This window comes from Danaus plexippus, chromosome 12, assembly GCF_018135715.1.
Source record: "Danaus plexippus chromosome 12, MEX_DaPlex, whole genome shotgun sequence".
Classification (NCBI taxonomy): domain Eukaryota; kingdom Metazoa; phylum Arthropoda; class Insecta; order Lepidoptera; family Nymphalidae; genus Danaus; species Danaus plexippus.
Genome location: NC_083545.1, coordinates 7,289,790 through 7,301,988, shown reverse-complemented (window position 1 = coordinate 7,301,988; position 12,199 = coordinate 7,289,790). Strand labels below are relative to the sequence as shown.

Below are 12,199 nucleotides of genomic sequence, written 5' to 3'. Positions count from 1 at the left end.
ATAGTCGGTCTTTCAACTCTACGACTTACCGACCACAAAACGTAGAAAGTCTTTTAATAATACGCAAGTACGTCTACATTGTTACGTCAACTGCAGTGAACGCTCGATTTAATGCACTCATGTAAAATTACACTTAACTTTATCGTCTCAAAAAATATATAAATAGTTCTTAGCCGATTATATCGGCAAGTTATTGGTAACAAAAGAATAGAAGGAACAAACATATTTTTAAAGTTTTATCGACCTTTAATAATGATAGACGTAATAACTTGTGGTGTTTCGTGTGAAAAACGGTACCATGGCTATTAAGGTGTCTTCCGATGATGGCTGATTAATGGGATTTTTTGTGTACGAGCAGATCTATTGGATGGTAAGAGGCTACTGACGAAAAAAAAAACGAATGACAGCAATATGACAAAAAAAATAAAATAATTCCTTATCTTAGGAGTTTCTAGTACTCTTACTCCTCGGTCGAAATATGTAAAGGCCCTTAAAGGCGTTAAATTGATTTAAGCGTAAAGAATAAGGTTATTCAACTAAACATAATTATACAGTAACATTGTATTATAAATAAATGAGACAAAAAAAGTGAATGAAATTGGTGTTTACTTGAAAAACTCCTGACATTCGTAAAATTACCTGTCACATTGTACGCCTTGATAGCTCTAATTAAAGAATGGGTAGTCAGACATAACGGGAACATTGTAATTATATGAAAATAGACTTTATAACAACGATTGAAGATAGGTTTTTACTATTCAGGTGTTATTGTTTCAGATCATAGACTAGTTCGGTAAAAACTTATCTCGTTATAATTTACCAATTTACTTTATATATCCAATTAAAATTTATATTTCGATATTATTCGCTGGTTATTTAAATTTTTATATAAATTTACCGATTTTAGTTTCTTTTTAGAAAGTATACAATTTTTTTTACATATGATATGAAAACATCTTAACAGCACATAATACTGAAGAATCCGAGTTTATTCCGTTTTTCACGCTTTTTATTTATAAATCGTGAAAAATATTTATTAATCATTAATTTTAAACCATTTTCTATCGAATATATACGGTAAATAAGTTGTATCTCTTATACATGTAAATAGAAATCTAAGAAATGAAAGTTATAATGAATTTTCTGATATTCGTATAACTAACTAAATAATTATTACTATTAACAAATTTAACCCAGTTTTGAGGTACTAGCAAACCTAGTTTGGATGTGATTTAGAAAGAAGAGTCAGTAAACAGTGAGGAAAGGAACTTTTATTGACTGACCTTAACTAAAATATGTATGATATGAATTAATACCAAATTTTGCGAATGTGAATTAAATATTAATATAGTATAAAATCCAACTTAATATGGTTCCATAAATTTTAGAACCTGTTTTTACTTTAAATTATTATTTTTTTTAACTTCAAGAACAGTACCTAATGTTTCAAAATAAAATTTTTGATGTGCCTTTTTGAACAACCGATTTTTTGTTAGTAAGGAACCCAAAAATTATCGACCCGCATATATTCTTAATAAAGTTTAATGAGTGAAATTCTGTATTGAATAATACCTTGTGTAACCAAAGACGTGCCTCCATACCGATACATTAAGTAAAAATTACAAAACATTATGTAAGCCGCTCGACAATGTGTTGGTACTTTTATTCACTGCTGTAAAATTCTTGGCACGTTAAAAGTTGGCCGAACTTCAGTTTCGATTTTAATTAGCAGTTAAGACGGCATGGCGATAAGCATACACCAGTTCCGTTCGGTTGGGTGAGGCCATTAAGCAAACGTAACGGTCCCGAGAGTACACCATAAACTGGTTTAAGCAAATAAAGTGGATTGGACACGAGACTCTAAGATGTATGTCACGATGTTTGAGTTGTATGTAAAAACTAAGGCTGTTATGAATATTGACGTTTACATTCGTAAAAATAATAGCTGTTGCCCGCGGCTCCGTCCGCGTGAACATCAGAGTTGCACATCGAGAGAAATGCATGAAGTGTTTTTAAACACGATATAAATTAACGTACTGTCATTTTGAGTTATCTAGATTCTAGATAACGACTGCAGCGCCACCTGCCGGGCTGATTGGTAAATCTATAACATATGGGGTGCCATCCAAATGCATCCAGCCATTTAGAAGTTCAGGGACATCCACATGTACACTAGAATTAATTATATGACGATAAATGAACTGTATTATAACCTATATTTACATAGAAAAAGTAAAAAAAATCTAAGAACATTTTTAGAGAGCGACAGTCGAGTAACTTTTCACGAGAGCGCTCACTGTCATTCTCAGACTGTATATTTTGAGCACGAGAATAAAAAGTACAATTAAAAATAGTAAAATATAAAAAGAAACTACAGCCGGAAAGTAATATATATGTGTGCGAGAGGAAATTAAATAAATCTGACTTTTATATCATGACGTGATTATAAAATAAGTAAGGTCAAGGTCCAATAAAACGGACAAATTCCGCGGACCTCAATACGTTCGTTGTGAATATCTCATAAACTGTTATACACCGTTAGATTTACCGCCAGCTTGTATTTTTTGTATCAAATCATCTTATTATGTAAATGACATTTGTATATAGAGAAAATTTATTATGTATATATATACCTATATATATTTGTAATTTATTTTATTCGTTACGTGCTTTTCTTGTGAAGTAAACATTATTATATGTAATACTTCAATTTATAACAATGAAGATTATAACATTTCAGGAGCGAAGAAAACTCTTATATTAAAGGAAAGACTCGGACTTACGACCTTCAAGGACAAAAAGACATAAATAAATTGATTTAACCAATACTGTGTTTAGTGTTTACAAATACTAAGTAAATGCCAACTCAATATTGGTAGCAAATAGCAACAAAACAAGGAAAAGCAAATATATTAGGTTAGTCTATAAGGAAAAATAAAAAATCACACATCACGCAAATGCAAGAAAAACCAAACTGAAACAAAAAAACACAGATCGAATAATTTATACCAAAAACATCAAATCTACTGCTCGTTGAAGCTTTAAAATAATTTAGCACAAAGAAATAGCGATCTACACATGCCATAGCAAACGTACGTCCAATGAATGGAAGCCTTGCGGTGTCAGCTTTAGCGACGACACTTGGAGCGCCAAGGCAGACGATGGCGATCGCGTCGAAGAAGGAGGAGTGTGGTGCCATCACCACCACCGGCGCATCCCTCGGACTGGACGGTAGGTGGTGACGGCCCAGAACACGCACGCGGTGGAAACCAGCAGCTACCACCACCAACCGCATGAGGGACAGAATATAGAAGCGCAGTTTGCTAGAATAAGACCGCTGTGTTAATTGTTAAAGTGATTTTAGAATCGACAAGTTTGATGAAGAAATCACTACAATCTGGTCTCGAAATAACTTTATTGGTTATTATTTTTTGGACGTTACTTTTTAAAATGATTGTTCTGTTTTAATTAATAATTTTATCACTTCTCTATAATATTTTATTAGTTTCTCCTAAAAAAAAAATTTAGAATCCCCACTGACAGCTGTCTTTATAAACCAATACAAATAAAATTAAAGACTCACAAATCGATCACTCTTATAATAGTCTATTCACACTGAAACATAACCATACTTAATAAAACCTCCGATAAAAATTGTAATAATGAAATAAATCAATGAAAAATTCAATCAAAGAATAATGAATGCTCCAAATAAGACACATTGGTGTCGAGTATCATTTAAATATATAGAAATATCTTAAAGTTTTCACCAAAAGTACCGCTACATCCGACCGGTACATCAAGCTTGACCTTGACTTAACTAACAAGTGATGTGCCTGCGCAGAAAACAGGGAAGCCGAACCGTCACATAAATCTTTTGCTTCGTTACTTTAAACGTTACATCCTAATATACACAAATAGACTTACTGAATTTAGAGGTACATTATTTTTTGTAATTTTTGTACGACTCTTTTTATTGAGTCTAGATCGCGATGACAGACTACTGTTAGAGCAAAAAAACATAATCGTGAGGTACCTATTAGTAGTTTAACATGATCTACGAGTCAGATAAAATCTTGAATAAAAAAAAAATCAATACATACAAACCTCAAAGCAGTGTAATCAATAAAAAATAAATATTAAAAAAAACTGTCAACTTGCAGAATCTCATTTGTCACATGTTATACGAAAAATCGTGCGTGTGAGGAAAGTTAACAGAAATAAAGGATTTTACCTGATTCTCTGTATCGAAAAGGAAAAGTAATGAAAAATACATACTGTAAGTAATTAATTTTAGATTGGACATAATCCAACATGTTAAAAGATATTTATTCTCTTATTTACTAACAAAGTTTACGTCGTCAGTTAAGATAAACTCTTTAAATATAAAATTACGTGGAACCTATAAAGATATTTTTAATACCGTTACAAGAAACGTAATCAAAATTTTATAAAAAATAGACAAAAAAATAAATAAGAATTGGTACACTTTCATTAAAATTATTACTAAGGAAAAGATTTCAAACCAGTTTCACAGGCGTGCAAAATATAAAACCTCACTCGAGGCCTTGCACGCGGAAATATAAAAAAAAAAAACAATTAAAATAGCAAATGTTATTTCTCAGAAACAAAGTACATAGTAAGCGGGTCAGTGACAAAACTTTCTCGCTTTCTTGTTTATAGTAACGAGACTTTGATGTATTCCGCCAGAATTAGCTCTCACTCAATTTGTACCATCTTGAATCTTGATAACATCCATGTTACACTAGCCTCTGCATTCGACATTACTTGTGTTAAAACCAGTGTTACAGAAAGTCGACGTGAACATCACCTTTATTTATTTTTGAACTATTCAGCTTAGGCTCCAGGTGATATTCCTTTCCCAAACACTGATATTTATGGGTACGAATTATAATTTATGTAATATGAACAATTAGAAATATAATAATAATTAAAAAATACATACAAATTAAATATAAAATGAAAGAGTGAACTTTATATCGCAACATTGTATCATTTATTGCATTATGCCTTCCATTTTATTATTTACGATCCTAATAAGGTCATAATGGAATTAACCAAGACCCCAACCTCGCTTTTAAATCATGAAAACATAAAAAATTGCATAAATAAGTTATTACATAATCAAATATATTCATTATTATATTTTCATTTATATAAAACCGCGTTACGCTATAACAACCAACTCAAGCGACTGTATGTAGGGATAGTGACAATTAATATTGTTTGTTTGTCACGAATTTTTATCTCATTTATTGATATTCGTCGTCGGTTTTTGTTGAGACACAGGTATTGTCTGATTCGCCGCACTCCGCTCCACTTGACTCCAAGGTGACGGAGTATTGTTGCGTCTACCGAACAGAGTGCAACAGAAAATCTGCTGACCATATAATATATAAATATTATACCGTATAGACGTCCCTTCCATATCTATGGAGGTATTAATCTAATATAGGAGGTACTAATCTTAGTGAGGTAATTTTGCTTTGAACTATAACATAAAATAAATCTAAATCGATTCATCTAAGGACTTTTAACATTATAATGAGCACAACTTTATGTTAAATGCAAAGAGAACTATTTTTTTCTAACTCCCTCATAGTAAAAGTACCTACTTTCCAAGTAAGAGTATAAAAAAAATAGTTTAAAAATATTATCAATATAAAATTAATTTTCAATGATATAAATGAGTCATATTGAAAAAGACATTGAATCGCGTTGGATAACACAATTTTTAATAATGAATATGTATTTAGAATCCAGATGCAGCGCCTAAGAAATATCTCGATCGCGAGTAACGTAAGTCGCTGTAGTTAAAGTGAGCTTCATAAAAAATTCTTAGTATTTCAAACGATAATGATGTCCTCAAAAATGTTTACATTGAACGTTGGGTGTGAGACTTACAAAGCCCTTAAATACAGTGTCGTAAATATTGAGTATAGTTTCAATTAAGGTAAAAAAATTATTGTAGTTCAATTACATTATGATAGAGACCAAACAACCTATTGTTTTAAGACATTGCTACATACATATAAGTTGTATATTTACTCTGTATTCCAGAAACGGTTAAAACATTGGTAATAGGTACCTATGGATAAAAAAATCACTATTATATGCACACAAGACAATTCAAATTTAAGTATTATAACTATGGGTTAAAATAAAGAAGCTATTTAAAATAATAGTTTAATCTCTTAAAGAGAGATGTGAACAAATTCACGATACTCTTGTTTTGTGCCAATAGAATGTTGTCTGACGAAATGACCGATCCGGCACAACCTTCATTAAAAAAGTTAAAGTGAAATTTTTGTGTTAAATTTAAGCAATACTTTAAAAAACGTACCAATACCTTCAGAGAGCATTGGTTAAACGAGTCCTTGAAATTATACTTTCTTGAGACATTTCTTTAAATAAAGATACATTTAATTAACATTTTTTGACGTAATTCGTTGTGTTTTAAGTCTAATAACGTTCTTCTTAAAATTATATCATAAAAATAACCTATAATAATAATAATAAAATATTAAAAATATAGATATATTAAAAGTATACAAAGTGTCAGCCGTATAATAGGTAATAAAATATTGAATATTGACTAAAACAAGATGTATATAAATTATTTCTAATAAAAAACGTAACAGGTTTTTTTGGTCACAAGTTTATAAGAAAACTGAATGTATGCGAATTAAATTAATCTCGCACAATCATAAAGAACAAAGTGTTATACCTCGTCGTATTCAGTTAAATGGGTTATTGTCTTCACATCATTAATTTTAGTACGACGACCTTCAAATATTGGAATGCACAACACAAAAAAAAAACACTACAATTCTAGACATAGTTTTTCTGTATAAACGGACGTTCGGAACGAGTGAATCATTATAAAAAATAACGACGACGTCTTATAATCTAATATTCAATAATAAGTTTAGAAATTAAATAAATATATAAAGCTGTCTTTAATCAAAATATCATTCAAATTTCCAGACGTGACGGAAAACTTACGTCTGCATAATCCTTATTGGATTTACGAAACTCAATAGGTTTCCTCGATCTTAATTTGGTTGTCATAATCCCATTACATTAACTTAATGTTTAAGTGTTTTATGACGTTATACACAACAATTAATGTCCTATCAAACTATATATAGAAAATATATATTTTTCGAACATTATCAAGTAAGACATTTAAGTATTTAAATTACAATGACTAATATCGCTCAACGTTAGATAGGCTTTCGAGTAATTTGTTTGATTTGAAATGTTGAAATATATTTTCAATAGAATTAATAATACCAATGATTAGAATATTTATTGTATTATAGTTGATTATGATATAATAACATGACTTTATTCTTCATAGATTTTTCTAGACGTTGAAGATTTTATAATCCTATGATTGGCCCCGGTTTTTATCGTTCGTTACCTACGGAAGGTTTACTGTGTATCATTAATAAATATTCGCACATAATAACGTAGGTTATTGAATCAGAAACGGCAAACGCTTCGCATGCAGTGTGAACTTGGAAACTTGTGGTAATCTTGCTATTTCCATAATACATCAATATTTTGTAAGTACATTAATTTATTAATCTAAATGAAATGGATTACGAATAAGGGTTGTGAATGAAAAACCCAGTAACTATTAGTATAACGAGTCGCACTCGGAGTGAATAGTATAAGATACTTCAAATTGATGCTATTTACAAATCTCTGACAAGCTCCGTAAACTAAATGGTTTTTATTTTCGCACTAGGAAATAAAACTTTTTAATTTTCTTCTAAATCTTAATTATAATAACCTCTCGAGTATTTGACGCCTTAATTAAAACAGAAATATCATCTCCCCATTCACTATCGCTCAATCAAACTAACCTTTCGCGAGTTTAGACGGCATAGTTAGACAATGTATGCCATTGTTATAACAATACAATCATCTTAAAACGGATACACGAACAATACAGTCAACAATTCACATTCATTGAGAAGCTGGATATTGAAATTATCTTAGATCTGCATAAAAAATGTACTTTAATATAGATTTTCTAGACGTTCCTCTGTCACGCTAAATATAACGAAACGAATTAAGCATACTGTGTACTTTTTTCGTGGACAAAAGTTGTACTCTTACGTAACTTTTCCCTAAAAAAAAATGTAAAATGAATAAATATAACAGTGTCGGAGACGTTAAGCGGAACTTAGGCTAAAGATGTTTAAGATTATATAATTTGAATTATATAGGAACGAAAAACAAACTATCAGTTGTATCTACTCGGTAAACTAAATCAAAAGATTTAAGTCTTGGAATTCCTGGAAGGAGAACGGTTTATTTTATGTCCTGGTATTGATCATGCCACTTTCGACTCATTAATTATACTATACAGGGTGTTTAATAATTATGTAACTGAAATTACCAACGTGCGTCGACTACTGACTACGAGAAAGCAACGTATTTGGTAAGCATCGAAGTACCCAAGGACATTAGCGGTTATGCGCTTCGATCAATCGGCGCATCACTACGTTATGAGCATGTTAAAATTAGTGAAATTTCAATACTATTATCATATTCATATAAATTTGATTACGCAATACCATGAAAAAAAAAACAAAAGTATGTTATTTAAAAATCCAAATGAGTTCCGACAAATAAGATTGCATATGACCGAAGATTTTTTTAAATATTAACTATAGATGATGTCATAAACATAAAAAAGAACCACGCACCTTCTCCAGCCGGTCATTGGTTTCCTTCTCAAATCCTCCTCACTGAGTCCATACAAGCCGATGCAGGCCAAAAACCAAGCAGATACAATCAGATAACAAATGACGATAACTCTGAATGGCAGAAGAATCACTGTGAAGATCGCCGTCTGAAACAAAAAAATACAGACTAGGAACACAACAGTGTAATGATAGGAGTAGATTTTTTAACCTAAATTATAGAAAATTACCTTTTTATTTGTATGTACGTGAGAGGTACAGATAAAAAATTACCGATATAAATCGCAGGCTAAATTTAAACAGGAGACATACAATACTAGTGATGAGAGTGCATCAACCTGAACAGTGGAATGTTAAAAATGAATCATCCGTCAAATTTAATCCACTGATCATACTATTCAAGATTTAAGCTCATTAAAAAAGATTTCTATTCGAAAAAGACAGTAAGATACATTTGTATGTATGTATGATCGCGAAATTTTTTTCATTCAGAGTTATTAGACGATCAAAAATCTCACCATAACCTTAATGCTTTATTTACATTTTTGTTTAAATTCACGTCATAAAATTTGGCATCCCAACAGATTCCTAAACGCGTTAGGTATTAAACAGTGCATGTCTTTTATAAAATGAAAAGCATTTTCCTTTCTTTTTCTTTTCCAAATAAATATCCATTATTTCCACAACTCCTCTTCGTTGAGGTTAACTTTTATACGTTGTTTTTTTTTATTGATGTCGTAGTTTAGTACATGTTAGTACTTTAGAAGTGTGTTATTATAATTAAAGCCGTATATTCTATGACCAAATTTGAATGAATATATAAATCCTGAGCTTTATCAAATCACGAAAAATAATATTCATTTTATTATCTATTATATAAATAGAAATAATTTAAATGAAAAATATCTCCTTGGAAGTTATTTGACCGCACGCGACATTATATTGATAAGAAATAATATTATTATGAAAGTATAACATATATGTGACCTAGGCTTGAATTTCGATAATGCCAGAATACAATACTCACAATAACTAACTCAACTAATATAACAAATTCTATTTTAAATGACCCAAACAGACGCTTCCTTAGTTAAACGTAAATAGTTAAATCTAAAAAACTCTATCACAAAGGAAACAAGAAAATTTTTCAGCAATCCATGGATTCACTGTGCGGGTGCCGGGTCCATCGCGTGGCAGGGAGATGAGCTTGAACAGAACCTGGACTTGCGACCCAGGTGTAGGTTTAATAGGCCCCTGTCTATCGCGCACAAAACGTTCACCTCCACATTATAATCTGTCCATATTGATGAATTTAATAAGACAAATAACCAACTAAATCATTGTCAATGCTAAGCTTTCTATCCGTAGTAAAAACGTGTTTTTTATGAGACATATTTGATCTTTCACAGCTTATTGTTAAATTTCGTTTGTAAACTTCTTATCTTAATTAAATATTATTACACAGCTAGTAACAGGACCGGCAAAAAAATTCATTAAGTTATAAAGAAACATGTAACAAAAATACATATTATATCAATGTGTAATCAGATCAGTTTTGTTGAAACGTGAATGAAATAACTTTCGAAGAGAATCTCATAATTTAAATAACAATTAATATAATCAAGAATAGTTAGTTAATAAATACAACTAGGAGTAAATAAGCTTTCACAAATAAATATGCAATTTTAAGACATTATTGACTTTTACAGCCTCGGATGTTGTGTTCTTGTTTATTGCTGTCTTAAAATCATTATGTTTGAAAGTTGTTTGTGGATTTTATTATTCCAAGCTTCGATACCGGATACGGTCTTCGTAAGGAGCGATGTATTCGAAAAATTTTAAAATATTTGCAAAGAAAATCGCCACATACTATGAAACATTAAGTAGAGTCCCACGCAATAGACGCTACCTCAATCAAGTATACATAATTGTATATATTTTAAGCGTCCATATATGGTCATAATTCTCATACTGTTATTGAGTGAAATATGTAAAAGTTTCTATCTTAAATTAACCCACGGACGTCGTTAAACAATAAATCAATCAAATATATTATAATAAGAATCAATATAGAAATGTGAAGGCGAGAATCAACGTCACGCAAGTCTAAAACGCGTGCTGGTTACACCTTGACACGGAATATATATTATCAATTTATAATACAATAATTAAATAACTTTTATAACGTATTATGTAAACTAATTATATTATATGTTATGTAATCAATCGACTTAGGCAGCTCCTCACGTGGAGCTCATTAGAAGAATATTTACTATTGAGTATTGGTGTTAAATAGGTTTAAAACCATCCGTTCTTCGGAGCGCTAATTTAAAGTGGATTAAATAATATCGCAAATAAAACGATACTAAGGGTATAGCGGAGACGATATCAACGAAGATACGTCACGTGACGTCTACGTGACCGTAAAGATTGCTATTCCTATCACTTATCAGTAGCAGAATTCGTCTCTTATTTCTTCTGTGAAACTGCATATTGTTATAATTCCGGTCACCAAAAGCCAAAGTGAAAATTGTAAGCCGTAGTTTGTAAAAAAAAAGAATCATGAACGTGTACACTGTATACCTAAAGTTAGTAGTTTGCTTTGACCAACTAGACAATGGTTGTATGATAGTTTTACGTTCGTTAATCTTTTTCAATGTGATATGCGATTATTAAAATAAAGATAATATCGATAAAGCTGCTATTAAAACTAAATATGTAAGTCGGACTTAAAAAATATCGGGTTTAAATTATTAAAACACTCAATAGTTATGATTTGAAATGTATTAATTATATGAATTGATTGTAAAAATGCACTTGTAGTTTTAGGGCTGGCTATGATTTTGCCTTTACGTCAAAATCGGTTTTGATTTTTTTAAATTAGCGAACTTAATCTAGACTGTAAAATTAGTATTTCAGTTTGTTTCAGTATGCATTCAATACATTTCTTCTTACGGAAATTTTAAACAAAAATAAAACTACTGAAATACGTATGTCTTTTAATAGAAATGACAGTTAATTTCAGGTCTAAGTAACTCGTGACTATGCGGATTTTTCTTTTTTTAAACGATTCATGGGAATCTAGACTTTATTGACATATGAACTATATAACGATATGATAAAAAACCCTCTAAATATAACTAGTTAGCTGCCAAAAAGCTTGAGCATATTTTATACAAATATCTAGTCCGAGATATGCATCTTAAGAGTATAGTTATTACGGTTGAGCGGTGGCAGTCCGATTTATGTCTACAAGATATTTGAATATTAAGCATTCAGACTGTAAAGGTCATAGGTTTAATATTGGGTGTAATTAGAAACGAGTTGAGTCTTTATAGTATTAATTTTTTTATCTGTTGCAATAACAAGTTATGCTGTCTGTGGTTTTGAATGTCATGCTGTACTATAAAATATTTTGTTGTCTGTGATAAATTAATTCGAATTTCAAAAATAAACCA

The 12,199-nt window shown here is 30.6% G+C and overlaps 1 protein-coding gene across 2 annotated transcripts in view; it reads right to left on the bottom strand.

Moving 5' to 3' along the window:
* LOC116772391 (lysophosphatidylcholine acyltransferase) overlaps positions 1 to 12,199 on the bottom strand; it is a 30,422-nt gene that overhangs the window by 13,723 nt on the left and 4,500 nt on the right. Inside the window, exons 2-3 of one of the 2 annotated variants that reach the window (XM_061522320.1) lie at positions 8,745 to 8,890; positions 3,097 to 3,323 (exon numbers count right to left, since the gene is read on the bottom strand). In XM_061522320.1, coding sequence (XP_061378304.1) covers positions 3,097 to 3,323; positions 8,745 to 8,890 — 373 coding nt within the window. The remainder of the gene's footprint in view (positions 1 to 3,096; positions 3,324 to 8,744; positions 8,891 to 12,199) is intronic. The other variant, XM_061522321.1, reaches the window with a different exon arrangement.